At 43.9% G+C, this 25,534-nt stretch overlaps 2 protein-coding genes across 2 annotated transcripts; both read left to right on the forward strand.

Annotated features, from left to right (window-relative positions):
* Positions 1-7,938: 7,938 nt before the first annotated feature.
* LOC120993700 (eukaryotic translation initiation factor 2 subunit 3-like) lies at positions 7,939-22,243 on the forward strand. Its single transcript, XM_040422174.1, has 2 exons — positions 7,939-7,963; positions 20,865-22,243. Exons 1-2 carry the CDS (start codon positions 7,939-7,941, stop codon positions 21,440-21,442), a joined length of 603 nt encoding a protein of 200 aa, XP_040278108.1. The 3' UTR covers positions 21,443-22,243.
* LOC120994992 (eukaryotic translation initiation factor 2 subunit 3-like) lies at positions 21,676-22,273 on the forward strand. The gene has a single exon (XM_040423923.1). It carries the CDS (start codon positions 21,752-21,754, stop codon positions 22,241-22,243), a length of 492 nt encoding a protein of 163 aa, XP_040279857.1. The 5' UTR covers positions 21,676-21,751; the 3' UTR covers positions 22,244-22,273.
* Positions 22,274-25,534: the final 3,261 nt, after the last annotated feature.

A 25,534-nucleotide genomic window follows, 5' to 3' on the forward strand; every position in this document is an offset into this window, starting at 1 on the left:
CAGGGGGCTATGATACGCACAATTAACCCTTCGGCCCCCCTCCCCCCCTCTATTGTAATTTCATTGGTGGCCAGTGTGCGGCCTCCCCTCTCTCCCCCCCCCCCTGCCCGATCATTGGTGGCAGCGGAGATTCCGATCGGAGTCCCAGTTTAATCGCTCTGGGGCTCCGATCGGTAACCATGGCAACCAGGAAGACACTGACAGGTATTTTTTTGACGGACGGGAAACACGGATCACGGATGCGGCTGCAAAACGGTGCATTTTCCGATTTTTCCACGGACCCATTGAAAGTCAATGGGTCCGCGAAAAAAAACGGAAAACGGCACAACGGCCACGGATGCACACAACGGTCGTGTGCATGAGGCCTTAAGCAAATGAGATACTGTATGTATTCTGAAGCAGCAGCTGTTTTTTATCCTATGATGGTCTTCAGCATGTGTGGTCTGTATAAGGATCTACAGCAGCTGAAGTATGTATTATCAGCTTTTGCAGCAGTTGAGAAGATGTGTGTTATGATTTTCTGCAAAAGGTGAGGTATGCATTATGGTGTTCTGCAGCAGCTGAGATATATTTTATGATGTTCTGCAGTAGTCAATGTACAGTATGATCAGGGGCATAGCCAAATGTTTATGGGCCCGGGTGCTTTGTGTCAAGGGGCAGGGGAGCACCTAGCCTTTCTAGTGCCCCCCCCCTCATGCTAAATTCTCAACCAAACCCCTTTAATCAAGCCCTATTGTTAAAGGGGTTGTCCTCTTTTTACTATTGATGACTTATCCTCCGGCACCTCCGCCGCTCAGCTGTTAGAAGAGAAGGCAGTATTCACATGAGCATTGCCTTCTCTGTTCAGTTTACCTGCTTGCCACAGCATTTGCAGTGGTGAGCAGTGTAATTACAAGTATGGCGTCTCCATTCACTCCGCAGGTTCAAGTGAATACTACAAAGCCTTCCCATTGAAGTGAATGGCCATACTTGTAATTACATTGCTCACAACTGCAATTGCTGTGGCGAGCAGGTAAACTGAACAGAGAAGGCTGCTCTCATGTGAATGCTGCCTTCTCTTCCAACAGCGGCGGGGTTGCTGGGAGTCAGACCCCCACTGATCAGATATCGATGACCTATCCTGAGGATAGTTCATCAATAGTAAAAAGCAGACAACCGCTTTAAAGTCATACTTGGAAAACAGTATATACAGCTCTACATCATCATACATATATCTTCTTCATTCCATCAGACTGCCATGATGATTTCTTTCAGCCATCTCTTCTCTCTGCAGAGTTTGACAAACAAATATCTTAGTTTCCTACTTTTCCATCATCCTCCTAACCTTCTGAACATGCCATACTGCCACACCCAAGACTGTGCCTGCTGTTCTCTCCAATACTATACTGCAGAAACAGTCCACCTGAAAAGTCCCTTTGATAGAAAAAAGTATCTGCCAGACTGCATAGTGTTAACAGTGCCCCCATTGTGCCATTACTAGTAATCATGTTCCCCATAGCCCCCCCAGTAAGTAATACTTCTCCATATAATGTGTGTCAATAGAAAAATACCACCTAATGGGCCGCAGTACTAAAAATACCCGCTTATAATGTACATCCGTGCAAATACTCCCTTATAATGTGCCCCATTGCAAAAGATACCCCCTTATATTGTGTGCCAGTAGAAAAAAATCTCTCCTTACGTTTCAGATCAGACCCCCATATCAGACCTCAGATCAGACCCCAGAATAGATCCTCAGATCAGACCCCCTTATCAAAGCTCTGATGAAACACCCCCCTCCGATCTCAGATCTCAGGTCAGAACCCATATCAAATTCTAGTTTTAGAACTCAGATCAGTCCACCTTTAGACCACTCAGACCCCATAAGAACTCTCAGACCCCCCCATATAAGACCTCAGACCAGACCCCCTTAGACCTCTCAAAACCCCATATCAGACCACAGACAGATCCCTATTAGACCTCCAGACCCCTATTAGACCTCCAGACCTCGATATCCGACCCCCATTAGACTTCCAGACTACCATATCAGACCCCCATTAGACCTTCAGACCTCTATTAGACTTCCAAACCCCAATTAGACTTCCAGACCCATCATATCAGACCTCTGACCAGACCTCCAGGTCCCCATTAGACCTGTCAGACCCCTTATATCAGACTTTAAAATAAATAAATTTACTTACCTCTCCTGCTCTGCCGACATTCTCCATGTCCGGCGGGGTCTCTTGTCTTCTCGGGGCCCACGCTGCACAGTCACCTAACTACCTGCAGCATCAGATCATAGTGCCCTGTGTACCGTATGTCCTGATGCTGTAGGCAGCCAGAACACAGCAGCGTGGGCCCTGAAAAGAGCAAGCAGGGAGGAGGGATAAGTACAGCGCTCATAGCACTCCACTCCCCCACCTTTTACAGACTAGTGAGCGCTTCCATAATGGAAGCACTCACTAGTATTCCCTTTATAAGATGCACTGCATCTTATAAATGGAAAAGTACAGTACCACTGGCAAGGGGAACCCTGTGGGCCCACTGGCTTAGGGGCCCAGACACAACTGCATCTGCTGTGACTCCTATAGCTACGCCAGTGAGTATTTTGTTCAGCAACACTGGGACTGTGTATGATGATGTTCCACACTAGCTGTTTCACACTACTATACAGTATGTACTCCATTTGCCATAAACTGTTGAGGAACACCTAAAGGGTTAATAAAGTTTGTAAAATCAGTTTTGAATACCTTGAGGGGTTTAGTTTCTTAGAAGGGGTCGCTTTTATGGAGTTTCTACTCTAGGGGTGCATCAGGGGGGCTTCAAATGGGACATGGTGCCAAAAAAAAAAAGGCCATCAAAATCTGCCTTTCCAGAAACCATACGGCGTTCCTTTCCTTCTGCGCCCTGCCGTTTGGTCATACAGCAGTTTACGACCACATATGTGGTGTTTCTGTAAACTGCAGAATCAGGGTAATAAATATAAAGTTTTACAAAAAATAGTGGTAGGTTGTGGTGGCTCACTAGCAAGTAGTTAAGGTATGGTGCTGCAAGCTCATATAGAGGGAATCACCCCACCCTCTCTTAAAGGCAAATGTAGTAATAGAGTAATGAGCGAGCACTCATACACTTGGCAACCAAATTGACATGTGCAGAAAATATTTATTATATCCCCATAAAATACAAGTAATAAAATTTATAAGAACAATGTAGCAATAATATACAACATTACAATCACATATATTGTGGTAGATATGATCAACACTATATTCATATGACTCAATAGTGTCGATAAATTCAATAATATATATCACACCAAGAAACTTCAAGTATATGCTGTTATTTGGGAAAGAGGGGGTATTATCTTCTAGCGCTCTATCCCAATTTGGGAAACTGAATGTCACTGAAAATGTTGTAGGTGTATTCACTGGGAGCGCAACATGTTCATAATGTGTCCACAGGAATCCTGATAATGTGAAAAGTCTCTTATAGCATATCCTTTTAAGCTCGATATGAGCTTTGGATTGAAGAAAACTTTAAATCGATATTTGGCCTACCGTCAAGCGTCTGCTGTCTCCCTATTGCTTCAATGGAGCTTTAAATATTTGCCGGCTTATTCAGTCGCTCCATACAGCAAGCTGGTTTAAATTTCGCGGGAGTTCCAAAGATCGCGGGAGTTGCCACTCTGTTCCGCAATTTCCTTTGGTGCAGCTTTCGACGATAAGAATAGTTAATCCTTTACTGTAGAGATTTTCTTCTGTATGGCCATACAGTATTATCGGAGGCTTTTCAATGCAGGTACATCACTTGTTTCACCATACGCGTTACGGGTAGATTCACTCTCCCTTCCTCAGTGGTCCTCTGAGGAAGGGAGAGTGAATCTACCCGTAACGCGTATGGTGAAACAAGTGATGTACCTGCATTGAAAAGCCTCCGATAATACTGTATGGCCATACAGAAGAAAATCTCTACAGTAAAGGATTAACTATTCTTATCGTCGAAAGCTGCACCAAAGGAAATTGCGGAACAGAGTGGCAACTCCCGCGATCTTTGGAACTCCCGCGAAATTTAAACCAGCTTGCTGTATGGAGCGACTGAATAAGCCGGCAAATATTTAAAGCTCCATTGAAGCAATAGGGAGACAGCAGACGCTTGACGGTAAGCCAAATATCGATTTAAAGTTTTCTTCAATCCAAAGCTCATATCGAGCTTAAAAGGATATGCTATAAGAGACTTTTCACATTATCAGGATTCCTGTGGACACATTATGAACATGTTGCGCTCCCAGTGAATACACCTACAACATTTTCAGTGACATTCAGTTTCCCAAATTGGGATAGAGCGCTAGAAGATAATACCCCCTCTTTCCCAAATAACAGCATATACTTGAAGTTTCTTGGTGTGATATATATTATTGAATTTATCGACACTATTGAGTCATATGAATATAGTGTTGATCATATCTACCACAATATATGTGATTGTAATGTTGTATATTATTGCTACATTGTTCTTATAAATTTTATTACTTGTATTTTATGGGGATATAATAAATATTTTCTGCACATTTCAATTTGGTTGCCAAGTGTATGAGTGCTCGCTCATTACTCTATTACTAAATATAAAGTTTTGTTTGGCTGTTAACCCTTGCTTTGTTATTGGAAAAAACGGATTAAAATGGAAAATTTGCCAAAAAATTGCTGTTTTGGCACCGTTTTTAATTAAATTTTTGACCGTGTTCATCTGAGGGGTTAGGTCATGGGGTTTTTATAGATTTTTAGGTCATGGATTTTTATAGAGCAGATTCTTATGGACGCAGCGATACCTAATATGTCTACTTTTTTTAAATGTATTTATGTTTTACACTGTATTATCTTTTTATAAACAAAAAAAATAATAGCAGACCGCAAATTTTTTGTACCATGCCCGGGTTTTGCGCATGGTCTTATATGGCTTGAGGTTTTGATCAGAGAGATCAACTCCTCCCATATACCGATTGTAGTCGACGATACAATCGGGCTTGAGGACCGTTGCCGCGGTACCTCGCACAGGGACAGGGGTGATGCCGTTACCATGAATTGTAGACAGTACAAGGGCATCCCTCTTGTCCTTTTATCTGACCAGCAACAGGTTTCCACTGGTAATGGCACGGGTCGCACCACTGGGGATAGGTACCTAAAGGGGGTAGGTAGGGAGGCCGCGTTGATTTTTCTGCACGGTTCCTCAAGTGGACGTGGATCTGGCGGTGAGGGGCTGGAACAAGGGGATACTAGCATAAAAGTTATCCACGTACAGGTGGTAACCCTTATTTAGCAGTGGGTGCATAAGGTCCCACACAAGTTTTCCGCTAACATCCAGAGTGGGGGGACATTTTGGGGGTTGAATACGGGAATCTCGCCCCTCGTACACACGAAACTTGTAAATGTACCCTGAGGTACTCTCACAAAATTTGTACAGCTTCACGCCATACCTCACCCGCTTAGAGGGAACATACTGCCGGAAAAGTAGTCTCCCCTTGAAAGCAATGAGAGACTCATCAACTGCGACCTCCCTTCCAGGTACATAGGCCTGTACAAATTTGGCCCCAAAGTGATCGATGACCGGCCTGATTTTGTACAGGCGGTCATAGGCAGGATCACCTTGTGGGGGATATGCTGCATTATCTGAATAATGCAGGCATTTCCGGATGGCTTCAAACCAGGAGCGTGTCATGGCCATACTGTAAAGTGGGGTCTGGTAGAGGACGTCCCCACTCCAGTAATACCTGACACTAGGTTTCTTGACTAGGCCCATGTGCAGCACAAGGCCCAAAAATGTCCTCATCTCGGCTGCACTGACCGGAGTCCAGTCACCGGGCCTAGCCAAAAAGGAGCCCGGGTGTTGAGCAACAAACTGTTGGGCGTACAGGTTTGTTTGCTCCACCATTAGATGGTCACTGAAAAAAAGACTAAAGTAGTCATATTCAGTGAAGCCCACTGTGGAAATCTGGATTCCTGGTTGGCCTACAAAATCAGGAATCACGGGCTTAAAACGCTCTGGGGTATACCATGCAAGTTCACCGGCAGGGGGCTCCGTTAGACTTAACTGGTGGGCTGGAAAACTAGTACGAGCCCCAGAGCTGCTCGTAATAGGGTGGACCACAGTGTCCCTAGCATGGCGGTCCCCTTGCTCCACCGCCTTGGGGGCTCATCATCATCGCTAGATGATGAGGAGGATGCGGATGACAACAGGAAAGTGGGTTCATCCTCGTCCTCACTGGGACTCTTGGATTCGGAGGCAAGCTGGGCGTATGCCTCCTCGGCTGAGAACATCCGGCGGGCCATAGGGGAGTGTGTGTGTGCTTGTGTGCATGCGTGCATGATAAATTTTATTTGGTGTGCGTGTGTGTGGGGGCACGGGTGTTCGCGAACTTACCCTAAATCTAACAGAGGAAAAAAAAGGGCAACATTTTTTTTTTTTAATTCTAACTCACTGATCAACCGTCCGAAGTTGATCAGCGGTGGGGTGTGCGATGCGCTAACAGTGGCCGGACGCTAAGAGTGCCGGCACCAGTCAGCGTACGCACACAAAAAAAATAAAAATAATGGTTGCGCCCCCAAAAAAGTTGTGGGGGGTGGAGGGGGGCAGGTGGGCAAGCTGCAGCACCCCTTGAGGGTCTAGAGTCACACAGCTGTGCTGCAGACCCCAGACACCCGATTTAGGGTGATGCAATCAGAAACTTTTTTTTTTCTTCCACTAACTTTCCCTAATTATCCCTGCCTAACCTAACCTTTCCCTAAATACCTGGGTGCACATATGGGGGTGCTGGGGCAAAGATGGGGTGCTGGCTGACGGTCCCTAGATCCTGAGCTCTGAACAGATGAGGGTGCTGTCTGGAGATCCGATGCAGCGCTCCTCTCCCCTCGGCTTCCAGACACAAAAGGAAGAGGAGAGGAGTGCTGCGATAATTTGAATGGCCCGCCAGCCCCTGTAGCCAATGATAGCCGATCCTGAGAGGTGATGTCACCATCACCTCTCAGAATCGGAGGATGGTGATTGGTGGTGTATTATCACACCACCGATCACCATCCTGTTCTGGTTTATCGGGTCCCCAGAGACCCAAATAACCTGGAAACGCAGCAAATCGCAGGTCTGAATTGACCTGCGGTTTGCTGCGATCGCCTACACGGGGGGGTCACAGGACCCCCCGGCGCATTGTTCCCAGGTGCCTGCTCAATACATAGGACGTACCGGTACGCCCTGTGTCCTTAAGTACCGGGACATCAGGGCATACCTGTACGCCCTATGTCCGGAACAGGTTAATGTGCATAGGATTTTGAACACCCCATCCACAGGTAGTGTACTATAAACTGTCGATATTTACTATAGACTCCGCCCTGAAAATCTGCAACATATCTGACACTTTTGCATTCATCCATGTCAGAATTTATCTCAGAGACTGGGGACAGCAACCTTCGGCACTCCAGCTGTTGTGAAACTACAATTCCCAGCATGTTCCATTTATTTCTATGAGAGTTCTGAGAAGAGCAGAGCAGATATGCATGCTGGGAGGTATCCATTGATTTTAAGGTTTTTGTTCACACATCCTTGTTTTTCCACTGAATGTGGGTCAGTGGAAAAACAACAGATATGGACTCAGGCACATAGACGTTAGTGTTTTTGCGGTCCTCAAATTGCGGATCTGCAAAACACGGTTCCCAGCCGTGTGCATGCTGCCATTTTCTCTTTCACATCAATAGAAATGTCCTATACTTGTCCGCAAAACAGCTAAGAATAGGACATCGTCCATCTTTTCTTCATGGCCCCAGAATGGACAGGCGGATGTGGACAGCATATGGTGTGCTGTTCGCATCTTTTGCAGTCCCATTGAAATGACTCTGTCCCCATTGAAATGAATCTGTTCTCATCCGATCCGCAAAAAATGTGGATTTGATATGGACCAAACATACGGTCGCGTGCATGAGCCCTAAAATGGACTACTTAGGTAAGTATTTTTGAGCAAACGCTCATTGATATCTATGGGATGGGAGAACCACTGACAGAAAATTGATTGCATTCATGTTTGATCAGTGGTTTTTGGTGACCATTGCTCAGATGCGTAAATAAGGACTAAGCCCTTCAGATGTTAAGAGATTTTAATATACAATAGTAGAGTAGTGATTCTGAGGTAAATCGTTATAGTGGTATACTGTGATTTCTTCTTCTAATACAGAGTTGCATCATAATGTATATTTCAGATAATAAAACATAAGGATGTGCTTTCATCTCAATGAAAATAATGAATTTCTGTAGCATATATTGCTGAGCCCCCCTTTCTGGTCTTCTCTCTAGACATCATAGACTACTCCCCTCAGCTACAGACATCACAGCTGATGGAACGTTAAGGCATCGTGATGTGTCCGGCAACTGCTGCAGCAGTTCATTTGTGGCGGCCATTTTACTTGCCATCAGACATGTCATTTTAGCTCTCAGTCAACGCCAGCATCATCTCCATGTCTGTAAGATCTTCAGTTAATAATCCCAGACTCACAGTTCACCCTAAAGTAGTAGGTAAGGATCAGTTGAACTTTGTATGGTTTTCATAAGGCACAAGGCGTCCAGACTTTCTCCAGTTTGGATAAGTTTCTTCCTTCCACCATGCTGACATGTTCCTTATGTAAGGATATATTTACATGGGACTGTTTGATTGTGTGGCAACAACCACATGAAAAACAGCAAATGTATAGTCTTACAATGTGTTCTGCACACCTTCTAAGTCCTCGTCCACATTTCCATTTTTCACTGTCTGTATTTTCCTCATACTGCACACGTACCCATTGATTTGAACGTGTTTGCTCACACATAAATACTTATTACTCACTGTGGGTCAGTAAAAAAATCACGGAGACATGCACTACTTGGTGTGCATGTGGAATACGGATGGCCCTTGGAAAGCTACAAACAGACACATGGACCAACATCTTCACAGTTGAAACAGTGGCTTCTTGTTACGGGCTCATCACGGACATGTGAATAAGCACTTCAGATGTTAAAGAGATTTTAAGATACAAGAGTAGTGTAGTGATTAAAGGATAAATCACTATAGTGGTATACTGTGTTTTTTCCCACTAATAAAGAGTTACTTCATAATGTACATTTCATATAAAACATAAGGACATTTTTTTTACTGAAAATGATGCATTCTTCTAGGATTGGGGGTGAGGGGGGCAAAAGCAATTGCCCAGGACCCCCATCCAGAATGCAGCGCCAGTCCTCAGCGCCCTGTCCGAGGCGCCAGCGGTGACCAAAGGCACTGCAGGACTTGATACCTCATCGCACCACTGGCTCCACCTCTACCTCTTGTATGTTGTTCTGTTAGTACAAGAGATGGAACCAGTGATGTGATGTCAGTTCTCATAGATGCGCCTAATTTATGATGACTGGAGTAGATTTCCGAAACAGGTGTAAATGTTAGTGAATTTTCTGGGTCCCATGGCTTGGTCCCCACCACTTTGCAATGGCGAGGACGGTATAATAAGCCCTGTGACACGGTAACAGTTAAAAAGTTGCAAAGTGAGGCCTTGAAACGTTTTACTCCAAAATCTGCTGTAGAGCTGTTAGTAAATGACCCCCAATAAATGTATACACCTATCCTACCATGACCCTCGGCCTACCCAGAAATAGCGGATGACAGAGAGCAGTAGCCGGTGTTCTCTTGTGTTAGCCAATTTTTCCTCAGTTTGGAAAGGCTGATATAACAGGGTAGCAAAATATTGCATTCCCCAATCTAGTCAGCTTCTCCCCAGCCTGAAATGGCTGATAATAGGGTTTTCATCCTTCAGTCCTAGTCAGTCTGTCACCAGCCTCCTTCCCACAACAGTAAAAAACTGCCATTTTCAGCACAAGGGACAGGCCTTGTCATAAATGTAGCCTAAGGGCTGTTTGACATGAGTGACTCCATTGTGGGAATGACGCTCCGTCTGTGAGTGTGATCCTCCGTTCTGGACTTGCAGGAGCTGACCACATTATACTGATTTATAATGCTATGGGGGTCGTTTATCAAACTGATGTAAAGTAGAACTGGCTTAGTTGCCCATAGCAGCCAATCAGATTCCTCTTTACATTTTGGACAGCTCCTTTGGAGAATGAAAGTAATCTGATTGGTTGCTATGGGCAACTAAGCCAGTTCTACTTTACACCAGTTTGATAAATGTGCCCCTATGTGTCTCTGCTTGACCTTACTTCTACAGGATCATACTGACAGCTTTATGTCACTGTGATCCTGTACAAGTAAGGTCAAGTAGAGGAACATAGGGGCACGCTTATTAGGTCTGTTTTAGATGCCGACGTTTTAGACGCCGGTCTTAATAACCCCTATATCTGGCCATGGATCTGCCGAAGCATGGAAAATGAAAGAAGGAATCTGATTGGTTGCTATGGGCAACTAAGCCATTTATATTTTACACCAATTTGTTAAGGCTGAGTTAACACGAGCGTGACGGATTGGCTCAGGATGCGTTCAGTGAAACTCGCACCATTTTAAGAGCAAGTTAAGTCAGTTTTGTCTGCGAATATAGAACATGCTGAACACGCAGAATATAGAACATGCTGAACACGCAGAATATAGAACATGCTGCGATTTTCACGCAACGCAGAAGCGATGCGTGAAAAACAACGGTCATGTACACAGCCCCATTGAAATGAATAGGGCCGGATCACCTCACGCATAGCACTCGCGCAGAAAACTCGCCCGTGTGAAAGTAGACTAAGGCCTCTTTCACACGGGCGTTGCGGGAAAATGTGCGGGTGCGTTCCGGGAACACCCGCGATTTTTACGCGCGAGTGCAAAACATTGTAATGCGTTTTGCACTCGCGTGAGAAAAATCGCGCGTGTTTGGTACCCAAACCCGAACTTCTTCACAGAAGTTCAGGCTTGGGATCGGTGTTCTGTAAATAGTATTATTTTCCCTTATAACATACTAAAATAGCGCTAGAGGGGTTAAAAAAATAATAATAATAATTTAACTCACCTTAGTCCACTTGTTCGCGACCCGGCATCTCCTTCTGGCTTCATCTGATCTCGTGATTCACCATGGTAAAAGATCATGTGACGTACCATGTGATGACCGGAGTGACGTCATCAAAGGTCCTTGACCTATAATTAATGCTCACCACAGGTCCTATTCAGTAAAGGGGACAGAAGGAGATGCCGACATCGCGATCAAGTGGATTAAGGTGAGTTAAATGATTTTTTTTTTTTTAACCCCTCCAGCGCTGTTTTACTTTGCATTCTGTATTAAGAAATGCTATTATTTCCCCTTATAACCATGTTATAAGGGAAAATAATAATGATCGGGTCTCCATCCCGATCGTCTCCTAGCAACCATGTGTGAAAATCGCACCGCATCCGCACTTGCTTGCGGATGCTTGCGATTTTCACGCAACCCCATTCATTTCTATGGGGCTTGCGTTACGTGAAAAACGCACAAAGAGGAGCATTCTGCGATTTTCACGCAACGAACAAGTGATGCGTGAAAATCACAGCTCATGTGAACAGCCCCATAGAAATGAATGGGTCAGGATTCCGTGCGGATGCAATGTGTTCACCTCCCGCAACGCATCCGCGCGGAAAACTCGCTCATGTGAAAGTAGCCTAAGTGTGCCCCGGTCTTAGCCCCTATATCTGGCGATGGATCCGCCAAAGTTTTGAAGAGACACAGTCCTCTACATAACTTCGGCACATCCATTGCCAGTCTAAGGCTGGGTTCACACTTGAGCGTTTTACAGCGCGTTCAAACGCGCTGTAAAACGCTCAACACATGAAAACCAATGCTTCCCTATGGCCCTGGTTCTCACTTGAGCGTTTTACAGCGCTGAAAAACGCGCTGTAAAACGCCCTACGCTCAAACAAGTACTTGAGCTTCTTTGGGGCGTTTTGACGCGCGTTTGTGGCCATAGGACATTGCAGTCAATCACACAAACGCGCGTCAAACGCGCGTTTACTATTGCAAAAAACGCGCGTCAAAAACGCGCGTTAAGCGCGCATATCAAAGACGCTCAGGTCTGAACCCAGCCTAAATGTAAGCCACCTTCCTAGCTGGCTTACATTCAGACCATTTTCTACACCTAAAACAGGCGTAGAAAATGATGAATGAGACAGGCCTCTCGGCCCGTCCCCTTCTCCGCCAACATCACTCCCACTTTTTTAGATCTGCTGGGAAAAGTCGCAGATTGCGACTAAGGCATAGCACCAGCACTGAATCCTGATTCATTCATTTCAATGGGTTTCTGCAGATAAGAGTTGTTTTACACGCATCATTTCTGCGTTCAGGAAAAATCTCAGCATGTTCTATATTCTGCTTTTGTCATGAAGACCTGGCTCTATAGAAGTAAATGGGGCTTCAGTGAAAAACGCATTGCATCCGGATGCAGTACGAATGCAATACGTTTTTCACTGGTGGTTTCTAGGAGATGTTGTTTGTAAATCATCGCGCGTGAAAAACGCATTAAAACTGATTGCACCTGCACAGAAAAAACGGAAACACTGATCACAATTGCAGACAAAACTGACTGAACTTGCTTGCAAAATGGTGCAAGTTTCACTGAACGCAGCCTGAACGCATCCTGACACAATCTGTATCGTTCGCGTGAAAGAGGCCTAAGGCCTCTTTCACACGAGCGTGGCGGATTGGATCAGGGTGCGTTCAGCGAAACTCCACCATTTTTCAAGCAAGTTCAGTCAGTTTTGTCTGCGATTGCGTTCAGTTGTTGATTTTTTTCCTCGCGGGTGCAATGCGTTTTGATGCGTTTTTCACGCGCGTGATAAAAAACTGAAGGTTTACAAACAACATCTCCTAGCAGCTATCAGTGAAAAACGCATCACACCCGGACTTGCTTAAAGGGGTTGGCCACTCTCCATGTATTTTCTGCAACTGTGTGGGAGGCAGGGAAAAAGGATATTTCCTAATATATCTCTTTAAGTAAATATGCCTATTTTTTCAACAATCTGAAGCCACACCCCCTGAGCTCCGCTCTTATGTGCAGCCAGTCCGTCCATGGCTGCACGCGACATGGAGAAGCTCCGTCCATGCCTACTGTGTAACTGAGCATGCGCTGCTTTTCCACATCGCATTGCAGCGCATGCCCAGACTGCCCCTGCCATAGCATGCCCAGCTTGCCACAGAGTGCACAGAGGAAAGGTTCTGATCTCCACAGTTCGTGACTGTGGAGATCAGAACATTTTAAAATGTAGATATAATGTCCTTTCCCCACCTGCAGCCCTCAATGTGCCTCCATACCCGGCCAGCAGCACCGCTTCCTAGCTAATTTATTCACTTCACTTCTGCCAGTGAAGTGAATAAATTAGAGGAGAATCTCCGCCCCCGTCTATCTTCAGAACTGTCTGCCGCTTCCTAGCCCCGCCTCCCGCTCCTAGCCCCGCCTCCTTGCCACAACCCCACCAGTAATGAAGTAAGTGACTTGAGGACAGTGCAGAGGTGGGGTGGGGAGTCACTCAGCTGTAAATGACTTGAGGACAGTGCAGAGGTGTATGGGGAGGGGGGGGGGAAAGTCACTCAGCTTTCCCAGGCTATTCCTCTGCACATATGCAATTCAGAACAGGAGGAAAGCTGGGTGCTATTATGTAATGTGACTCAGCTTTCCTGATGTCCTGCATGGCACAAGTGCAGAGGCATGAGAAGATATGAGGGGAGGTGGGAGTTGTGTTACTCAGCTTTCTCAGACTATTCTCATGTCTCTCCACATGTGCCATGCAGGACAGCAGAAAAGCTGGGTGCAATTACATCATGCACAGTGGCGTCGCTACAGGGTGGCAAGGGGGGGCAATTTCCCAGCCCCCGGTCATTCCTTGCCCCCCCCCGGGTGCCCACCCCGCTGATTCGCTAATCGCTGCTGCGCCCGGCCGGCCGCCTGCACTACTGTGTGACTCAGTGATTCAAGTACACACTACAGACAACACAGATATACAGACATGAGTCACATGACAGATGGGGGTGGGGGCGGCGTTCGGACCCAGCGGAGGCAGAGCGTGCAGGGCGAGCCCCAGGCTGGGAGTGCGGCAGCCGCAGAGACGAGTTGACGTCACCACGTAAAGCTGCGTGCCTGCCCGCCCGCGCGAACTTTTGCTTCATCTTCTGCGTCTGCTGCTAGTCTAGTGACTTAGTGAGCCTGTCTCTGTCTGTGCCCACTGTCTAGCCCAGGCCCCAGCTTCAGACTGTCGGACAGGAGAGGAGGACTACTGACTGTGACTGTGTTTAGCAACTTCCCAACTCTGCCTGGCCGGCCCCGGCCCTAGAGAAAACAAAGTAAGAATAAAAAGTTTTTAAAAAAGTATGTACCCCCACTACCTCGCCTCATGGCCTGCCTGCTTGCGCCCAACCCCTCCTCAACCCTGATACCCCTATAACTTAGGGGTATCAGGGTACATTATACAGGGGTAATATAACTAAGGACCCCTGTATAATGTCCCCTGATAGCACTGAGTCCTCCTCAGTTATATTACCCTTGTATAATGTACCCTGATACCCCTTAGTTATAATATTACCCATAATGTCCCCTGATACCCCTCAGTTATATAACTGAGGGTAATCAGGGTACATTATACAGGGGGTAATATAACCAAGGGGTATCAGGGTACATTATACAGGGGTAATATAACTAAGGACCCCTGTATAATGTCCCCTGATAGCACTGAGTCCTCCTCAGTTATATTACCCTTGTATAATGTACCCTGATACCCCTTAGTTATAATATTACCCATAATGTCCCCTGATACCCCTCAGTTATATAACTGAGGGTAATCAGGGTACATTATACAGGGGGTAATATAACCAAGGGGTATCAGGGTACATTATACAGGGGGTAATATAACTTATATTACCACCGTATAATGCCTGATAGGCCTCCTGAGTAACTTATATTACCCTTGTATAATTATGTACCCGGATACCCCTTAGTTATATGATCCCAACGGGTCATATAACTAAGAGGTATCAGGGTACATTATTATACAGGGGTAATATAACTCAGTAGGCCTATATAGGCATTATATGGTGGTAATATAGCTTACATTACCCCTGTATAATGTCCCATGATAGCCCTCCTCAGTTATATTACCCTTGTATAATGTACCCTGATACCCCTCAGTTATATTACCCCTGTGTAATGTACCCTGATATCCCTTAGTTATATAATATAACTAAGGGGTATCAGGGTGCATTATACAGGGGTAATATAACTGAGGAGTGCTATCCTATCGGGGACGTAATACAGGGGTAATGTAAGCTATATTACCCCTTTATAATGTCTGATAGCCCTCCTCAGTTATATTACACCCAATGTACCCTGATACCCCTTAATTATATTATCCCGGCGTCAGGGGCGTAGCTGCAGGGAAAGCGGCTGCTTTGGGGCCCTGACCTAGAAGGGGCCCATCCAGGAGGAGGAGGACTAAAAGATTTTGTCAGGGCCTCCTCAACAGTATTACACTATGAAAAAATATACAGATAGTACAGACAGAGTAGGAAAAGGATGGAACAGCTGCCGGGCCTGGTCATGTAATGTGATAACTAGCCATGGGGACGGGGACATTTCAGTCCGTGACCGTCCCTCGGTTTGGCTGGACCGGCATCTGGTTGTTATGGGGCAACATACATTCACCCTGCTGTTTGCCTCAGCATCTGCAATTTGTGTAGAAACCTATACTATATTGTTTCCATAGTTTTCCATGAAGCGAATATAGATGTAAGTGAGCAGATGGATCTAGACGTGTAACATCCCTTCTTATGTGTTACAGCTTGTACAGAGTCCGAAGAGGAAGAACCCAAAAACCATACTGCCCAGGGGACGGCATTTTCTTACACCTAGCCCCCCCGCCAAAGTGTTAAAGTGGCATCAGAGATCACCAAGGTCAAGCCAAGTAATTGTAAGTTTTCATGTGGAGTATGTTTGTTATACACATATAGCATACACTGTGCCCCACAATATACAGTATACCGCTACACTGTGCCACACAATATACAGTATACCGCTACACTGTGTAGGGCTTATACTGTTTATTGTACAGCATGGCGCAGGGGTTATATTTGATGTACATTTGATGTACAGTATACATTATAATCCTTATACCATGCCATACAATATACATTATAATCCATACACCATGCCACAGTATAATATACAGTATTGTTCATAAACATGCTATACAATATATATTATAATCCTATATATACTGTACAGCATGGTGTATGAACTATAACGTATATTGTATTTTTCAGTAGTATGATTAGCTGGTGAAAATTATTAGTGCCCCCCCATTTTTGACTGTGTATCTTCTGTCCCCCCCCCCCCCCCCTATATATTGATCCTAGAGTCGCCACTAATCATGCAATGTCACTCTGATTTTCTGCAAGGCATAAATGCAGATAATAAGAACATGGAAAGGCAGGGGGAGGGGTTCACTCAGCTTTCCCAGAGACTCATGTCTTTGCACATGTGTCATGCAGCATAGCGAGTAATGTCAGTGTCTCCCAGCTGTCCTGCATGACACAGATGATGGGGGGAAGGGGGGCACTCACTTCCTCAAACTTTTCTCATGTCTCTGCGCATGTGCTATGCTGGACAGCAGGAAAGTTGGGTGGTATTACATCATGTAATGACCCAGATTCTTGTTAAAATATGCTGAACACCGCCAGAACCCATTCACTATAATGGGTCTATTGGCTTCCGGCATGAGTACTGCCATCTTGTAGAACAAAATACTGCTGCATGAGATGGGGCAGATCGAGAAGTTAGGGAGGGTAGTGAGAGGAGCCAGGGCGTATAGTGGGGGAGACCAGGAACGGGCATGGGGGCCCAATCTAAATTCTTGCTATGGGACCCAATGATTTCTATGTACGCCCCTGCTTAGGGGGATCTGTGGTGGAAGAGACTTATGGGGGATCTGTGGATGACACTTATGGGGGATCTGTGGATGACATTTATGGGGGATCTGTGGATGACACTTGTGGGGATCTGTGGATGACACTTGTGGGGATCTGTGGATGACACTGATGGGGATCTGTGGATGACACTGATGGGGATCTGTGGATGACATGGTATGTAGCTGGAGGGAGAAAACGTGGCCTTACCACAATGAAGGGTACAGTCTGTATAAATAGGTGGCCGACAAAAAAGGGGCGGGTCAAATGGCGTTGTCAATAGGCAGAGTCAAGGGGGCGGCAAAATTAGCTTTTGCCTAGGGTGGCAAAAATCCTTGCACCAGTTCTACACGTGATTCCCTGATCCTCCCCCCTGCAGCCCTCAATGTGCCCCCGTATTTTTTTGTACTTAGGGGGCAATTCCCCAATCCTCCCCCTCCTCTCCCTCTCTAATTTTCAGTATGGCCGAACCATTTAACCCCTTCCATAGGGACCGCGATATGAAAGGGGTTAACAGTGAGGGAGCTCCCTCCCTCTCCCATCGGGTGCTGCTGTGCCTTTGCAGCTGCCCGATACTTGACAAGATCACAGAGGGAGGGCCCCTCCCCCCCTCCCTCACCCATCAGCGGCTGCTCTGTTATGGCAGCCGCTGATGGTTACCATGGCAACCTGACGCCTTCACAGGCTTTCGGCTTGCCATGGTATAGCTAAGCTGGATCAGGCGTCTGCTAAAGGCAGCAGCAGCTTGATGAGCCTGTGTTTAAAGTCACAGTACACTACAGTACACTATATAATGTATTATATAGGCATCAGACCCACTGGATCTACAAGAACCAAGTGGGTCTGGGTCAAAAAATAGATAAAATATAGCTCTCAGACTATGGAGACACTAAAACTTTATTTTTTTTATTTTTTATAAAATGCTATTATTGTTTTAAAGTAAAAACAAAACCAAAAAAAACATTAGGAATCGCCGCGTCTGTAAGAACCTGCTCTATAAAAATATCACATGACCTAACGCCTCAGGTGAACACTGTAAAAAAAGAATAATATGAAAACGGTGAAAAATAAGCAATTTTTTGTCATCTTACATCACAAAAAGTGTAATACCAAGCTATCAAAAAGGCATATGCCCCCCAAAATAGTTCCAATTAAACTGCCATCTCATTCCGCAAAAAATGAGACCCTACATAAGACAATTGTTCAAAAAATAAAAAGAGCCCTTATGTAAGACAGTATCCCAAAAATTGAATTGATAGCTATGAGATAGATAGATAGATAGATAGATAGATATAAGATAGATAGATAGATAGATAGATAGATAGATAGATAGATAGATAGATAGATAGATAGATATAAGATAGATATAAGATAGATATAAGATAGATAGATAGATAGATAGATAGATAGATAGATAGATAGATAGATATGAAATAGATAGAAGATAGATAAATAGACAGACAGATGCTGACTTGATGAAATGACACCTGAGGTGCTGTTGTTACTATGGTATCACAGTTGGCCAGGGATGTCATGTGACCACTCCTCTGAAGATGCTTGCTGTGATGCATGCTGGGATTTTTACTTTCACTTTGTAGCTGCTCTGCCCACACAGCCTCTTATCTATGGGAGCATACTATGCTGAACACATTAGAAAAATTATACATACACAGTATATCTATCATGGTGCCATATGAGCAATTACTTATACTGAATAACTAAACTTAACTTCTAAACTGATTAAAATAAACACAACACAATATTGTGGTAGAAATTGGCCGTGGTCTTTTATTAAGGGTTACATAAATATAATATTACTAATAAAATCACCATAATAATTAAATAAATAAATAACCAATAAATAAATACTCATTTAAAATTCATTGAATCCACAATTGTCCCCCCAGCAAAGCTGGGTGACTAACCCACCAGACATGAGGGAATTATCCCACATGTCCCCCCCTAAAAACCACGGCCTTATCAATCATATCTTGTAGACCTGAATTGAAAATATCCAGCCCTATATCCGACAAATGGACCAAATCATTCCGATATAGACCTGCAATAAAACCCTCAAGCTCGGTATGCCTTATTGACCAACCATTTAGACTAGGAAGAAATTTCTCTAAACTTCTGTTAACCCTTTTTCTAATTTTCTCCATAAAACCATACTGATCACCTTTCCAAATTAATCTTGGTATAATTTCGGAAAAAATTAAAATTACCTCCGGGATTAATGATTTAATCTGAAACAGATCCGATTTCATGTGCTCCATCAGATCCAACGTTTTAATTTTTCCCAAGTCATTACCCCCAGCATGAATTATTAATACATCAGGCTGTGGTAATGACCTCAATTCATTTTTCAGTATCGGAATGACTTGGTACCATTTCAAACCTCTAAAACCTAACCAAACAATGGAAACAAAAACAGCACCAATAAAACTTTTTTGCAAATAATTACGCTCCGCAGCCCTTCTTTCTGCCCAAAACACGAAAGAATGGCCCAGAATCCATACGACCATTTGCTCTGGACCTGAAAAAAATCAAATTAAATTAGAGCACCAGATTAGGTCTAATATACAACTTAAATCTGTCAGATTCCCAGCGACCAATTTTTTTAATTACTGCCTCATTCAATCCCAAACTAGCGGCAACTGTTGCCGCACCAATCCGAAATGAATGAGACGAATAATTTTCTTTAGATAAGTTTAATAATACCAGACACTTTTTCAAAATAGCATTAAATTGATATATTGTCAAAACTGAACCATCTTCGTGAATTAAAAAAGAACCATCTCTCTGAGGTCTAACGTCAAAATAATCACTAACCGTCTTGACCGGGCACAATGGTGACTCAGTTAACATTGCTAACCTGATCCATGACCCTTTTGCAAGCTGATCTGTTTTAGATTTTTTAATAAAAATTCCCACTGAATTATTAAACAAATTAATATCACTAACTTCCAGTGGTGAAAACGACCTTTTATTAGCCGCGGCTAGCTCTCCTACCCGAAGTGCCCCAAAAATTTTTACCACAAAAGCTACTTTAAAAAGAATTGCCGCAAATTTTGAAAATGTACACTTCTCCAATACTGACACCAAAGAACCAAGCAACTCAAAAGTGATTGGTCTTCTGGAGTCAATCCTTCTAAGTGATCTTTTAACCCCTTTCAAAAATTGTTTCACTACAAATTGGTTAGAAAATGACTGACAACCAGCTAGTTTAAAAAAGAATGACACCCCTGAAACAGTCAAGTGTAGAACTGAATAGCCAAAACCTTTATCTAATAATGAACAGAGAAATTGAAAAAATACATCTAAATCGAATAAGAAACACGAAACATTCCTAACTAAGCAAAATTGATACCACCTCTTCCAAGCCAATGAATAACTTTCCCATGTGCGGGGTGCTAATGACTTCTGAATAAACTTGCTGATTAATTCCGGATAAGATTCCAAACCCGTTCTGGACACGGAATTCCCACTTTCTCTGCCTGCGGTACTAGATAAAAGAATCTTTCCCACTGTGCGCGGGAAAGAGAATCAGCTATATCATTATCTCTACTAGGAATATATTTAGCTTTTATCCAAACATTCAATTCTAAACAACAATAAACTAAATAACGTAATAATCTAACAACAACCTCAGAATGTGATGATAAGCAATTAATCGCAAATAAAACTCCTTTATTATCCGAAAAAACTAATAGTCTTTTATTCCTAAAAACATTACCCCAAATTACTAAAGAAACTACTATAGGAAACAACTCCAATAACACTAAATTCTTATTTAAACCTAGCTTAACCCACCACTCCGGCCATGGTTCAGCAGACCACTGCCCATTTAAAAATGCACCATAACCCCATGACCCTGAAGCATCAGTAAATAAACCTATAGCCCCTGCTTCTTGAAACTCTTCTTGCCAAGCACAACGACCATTAAAATGAGTTAAAAATTCTTCGTAGACTTGTCTAAGCAAGACCTGACTTCTCTGGATGTCTCCAAGTTGACTCCCCTTTCACCAGAAATTATCAGCAGACAAGCCACAATTAATATAGGTACCATTGGTCATGTAGCCCATGGCAAATCTACCGTAGTAAAAGCAATTTCTGGTGTGCACACTGTCCGATTTAAGAACGAACTTGAGAGAAATATCACCATCAAGCTGGGATATGCCAATGCTAAGATCTACAAACTCGATGACCCCAGCTGTTCTCGCCCCGAATGCTACCGTTCCTGCGGCAGCAGCACTCCTGATGAATTCCCTACAGATATACCCAACACGAAGGGCAACTTTAAATTGGTCAGGCATGTGTCTTTTGTGGATTGCCCAGGTCACGATATTTTGATGGCAACTATGCTGAACGGTGCAGCTGTTATGGATGCTGCCTTATTGTTGATAGCTGGTAATGAATCCTGTCCTCAGCCCCAGACCTCCGAACATCTGGCTGCCATTGAAATCATGAAGCTAAAGCACATCCTTATTTTACAAAATAAGATTGATTTGGTTAAAGAAAGTCAAGCCAAGGAACAGTATGAGTAGATCCTTGCATTTGTCCAAGGTACCGTTGCTGAGGGTGCACCCATCATTCCAATCTCTGCTCAGCTGAAGTATAACATTGAAGTCGTTTGTGAATATATTGTAAAGAAAATCCCAGTGCCTATAAGAGACTTCACATCTAAACCGAGACTTATCGTCATCAGATCCTTTGACGTGAATAAGCCAGGATGTGAGGTTGATGATCTGAAAGGTGGTGTAGCTGGAGGCAGTATTATAAAAGGTGTACTAAAGGTTGGTCAAGAAATAGAGGTTCGTCCTGGCATAGTTTCTAAAGACAGTGAAGGAAAGCTCATGTGCAAGCCTATCTTCTCTAAAATTGTGTCTCTCTTTTCTGAGCACAATGATCTACAATATGCTGCTCCTGGAGGCCTTATTGGTGTTGGTACCAAGATTGACCCAACTTTATGTCGTGCTGATCGTATGGTTGGTCAGGTACTGGGTGCAGTTGGGGCGTTGCCTGAAATATTCACAGAGCTGGAAATCTCTTACTTCCTTCTACAACGTCTCCTTGGAGTACGTACAGAGGGGGATAAGAAGGCTGCAAAGGTTCAAAAACTGTCTAAGAATGAAGTTCTGATGGTCAACATTGGTTCTTTGTCCACTGGAGGTCGTGTCAGTGCTGTAAAAGCTGATTTAGGAAAAATTGTGCTCACAAATCCAGTGTGCACGGAAGTAGGAGAGAAAATCGCTCTTAGCAGAAGGGTTGAGAAACATTGGCGTTTGATTGGCTGGGGTCAGATAAGACGAGGAGTGACCATAAAGCCCACGGTAGATGACGACTAGAGGCGAACAAAATGCTAAAACGTTTTTAAAAAAGAGACGCACTTGCTTTATATTTATTCAGCAAGTGCTACCTACTTGGATACATTAACTCCTCATATACCAGGCCCAATTTCTAATTTATAACTGAGCAGGTTCTCAGCACAAGAACGCTTGATGCTGCCCAGAGACCACCTGCTGTGTCACACATGAAAATTGTATGCTTTTGTTACAAAAGTATATTAACATTTTCTTCATTGTTCCTGAGGTGGTCCAAGCCCTCAGGACATATTTCTCCAACGAATGTCCACAGAATAAATTTAAAAAAGACCAAAAAAAAAAATAAAAAAATTTCTTCCCACACTGCTAAATCATCCTTAAGAACTTTTGTAATCCTAACATGCGCATAAGGAGATTTTAACCCTTTCGTTGCCATATATAATCTCCTAGAAAAAACCCGACCCACCGGAATGACCCTTGACGCAAAAGCCAAAACACCTAATAAACTCTGTACATCTCGTAGCTGAGCTTTCTTTACAGAAACAATTTTCCTAATCAAAACTATTGCCTTCTCCACCTTTTCAATAGGTAACCTGACTTCCATATTCACTGAATCAATTATAATACCTAAAAATTCAATAATCTGACAAGGACCCACTGATTTCTCTGGTGCCAAAGGAATGCCAAAATACTGGCAGATCTGTGTAAAACCCTCTAATAAACTAGAACAAACATTAAAAGAACCAACATACAGGAAATCGTCTAAATAATGTAAAATATTAACAGAACTCAACTCCTTAATAACAACCCAATTCAAGAATGAAGAAAACCAAAAAAACCCCATTGGTAAACACTTATCAAAGAAAAATTGACCATTAAAATGAAAACCTAATGAATTAAAACCTACCGGATCCACAGGTAACAAACGAAATGCAGCTTTAATATCTGCCTTTGCCATAAAACACCCTTTCCCTACTGAGCATATTAAAGAAACTGCATCGTCAAAGGATGTATAGGCTACAGAAGCTATTTCCTTATCCAAACAATCATTCAACGATTCTTTAGCCGGATACGATAAATGATGAATCAGTCTAAATTCATTAGGATTCTTCTTTGGAACAATTCCCAAAGGAGAGACCCTAAAGTCAGAAAAAGGTGGAAAAGGAAAAGGACCAGCTACCCTACCTTCTTGCAATTCTTTCAGAATCCTAAATTCAACAATATCTAAATGCTTATTAACTGAAGGCAAATTATCATGAACTAAACAACCCTTACCAGTAAATTTAGGAACATAAAACCACAAACAAAACCTCTAAGGATTAACTCCGCCTTTAGACGGTCTGGAAACAAATCTAGCCATGGAAGCATTCTTACCCAATTCACTGGTGTCTGAGCTTTTTGAAAAATCTCTATTGGGTTGATTTTGTAACATGGACTGATTAGATTTTTTAAAACACCGAAACATGGGGTGTGCACCTGAACAAAATGAACATTCGTGTTTATATCTACAATTGCTCAGCCATCTACATGCCGATTCATTATATGCAAAGCAAAAACCTTTTTTACTAACAGCACCAGACACCATTGAATTAATTGGCCTAGCTTGAAAACCACTTTTCTGTGGCAACATCAAGCTAAGCCAAAGATCCACATCTTTAGAACTCCAATTCATATTAGTGTGTACTGCTAACTTCTGGCGAAAAGTTTCATCATATGTAAACCATGCGAAGCCGCCAAAATTACGGTAAGCCTCTAAAATGGAATCCATATGTTGAAACAAACCAACACAACTCTGTGGATGTTTCGCACAAAACACAGAAGCGTAAATAAAAAAGGCTTGCAACCAATTATTAAAAGATCTTGGCGCAATCCTTTTCCTTTCTTCCTCTTTTTCAAACGCTTTCTTCTCACTTTTAAAAGGTTCTTTGGCAGAAGGGAGCAATGATAAAATATCAATATATTCCCTTCTCCAAATTTTTTCCTTTACAGATTGAGACAAGTGAAACCCCAACGGAGAGCCGTCACATGTCAAAGCTTCTTTTAAACAGGTTTCACTTATACCAATACCATTATCTAAGGTTACTGTATTCACTGATTTATTAACATTCAAAATATCAGCTCCTGCATCAGCTGGAATATCCTTCCACACTGCTGCAGGCTGATCTACAGAAACAGGCACACTAGCTGAAGCCCATTCTGAAAATAACCTTGCTAAGATAAGCAATAACTTATTCTCTTGAGTACCCATGTTGGTAGGCAAAGACAAGCTCTGCCCACATGTCTCCTCACCATTCTCCGGTCCCGGGTCCATGCTGGGGGCACTGGAGGCCGGCAATTGCGCTCTACTCAAAACCCCAGGCTGCGATACCGCACATCTAGGGGAGGAGCGCACATTGCCACCTTTCCGGCTTCTTGCTTCCGCTGGTGAATAAGCCCTCCTTGGCCTTTTGATCCGCTTGGACACCCGAGCTTCAGCGCTATGGGAAGCGCCTCTTGATGACGATCCAGACGCAGTCGCTTGACCAGTGACGTCACTGCGCACCGCGACGTCCTGAAGTCCCACCTCTTCATCTTCAACTGACACTCCGTCAGCCAGGCATCGTTGAAGCCACGCCTCCCCGCCACTTGACTCGGCGCGCTGAATCAACTTCCTCAGGAGCTCTTCCATCCGACCAGTGAGTTCTTTACTGTTGCCTTTAAACTTCGGCCCTTCTTCAAAATCTTCTGCTCTTCAGCTTTTAGGGCGGCCCTCACCTCAGGAACTCAGCGCCGCTTTATTCTTCACAGCAGCGCTGACTCACTGCTCACACGCCGCTTCTACACCGCTGCTCCTACGCCGCCACTACTTCACTGCCGCTTGTCAAATTCCGCCTAGTAATGCCGGCGAAGCCCAATAGCTCTTTTGCAGCTAGGCCGGCACTTCCTAGGGCTTCAGGCGACGACGTCCTCTTCTTCCAGGCTCCGCGGCGGACAAGCTCCGGACCTGATGCGACCTTCCTTAAATATTCGAATTTCCCGCCAGGAACAGGCAGAGAACAGGTACCTCAGCAACAGGTAGGCAACCAGGTACCAATCAAAATGCAGAATTAGAATCACCTCAGAAAATGTAAAATGAACATTCATTAGAACACAAAAGGCGGGAAAATTAGAGACTTATGAATTACTATTAACCCTTACACTGATGCTCAATGACACCATGGTGGGCATTCAGTATGCCTTCTGTGCCCACTATCATTATACTAATATTTCTTGGCTTTAGTTATTATCTGGGGCCATTTTTTTTTTTTTATGCATACGGTGGCCAACCCCTTTAAG

This window comes from Bufo bufo, chromosome 3 (assembly GCF_905171765.1).
Source record: "Bufo bufo chromosome 3, aBufBuf1.1, whole genome shotgun sequence".
NCBI classification, from domain to species: Eukaryota; Metazoa; Chordata; class Amphibia; order Anura; family Bufonidae; genus Bufo; species Bufo bufo.

What these genes read in the sequence shown, in the direction of transcription:
- LOC120993700 (XM_040422174.1), top strand. Translation starts at nt 7,939, where the DNA reads ATGAGCCCTAAAATGGACTACTTAG. An exon ending in CCCTAAAATGGACTACTTAG is followed by an intron (nt 7,964 to 20,864) that starts GTAAGTATTTTT and finishes AATTCTTCGTAG; the next exon opens with ACTTGTCTAAGCAAGACCTG.
- LOC120994992 (XM_040423923.1), top strand. Translation starts at nt 21,752, where the DNA reads ATGTGCAAGCCTATCTTCTCTAAAATTGTGTCTCTCTTTTCTGAGCAC.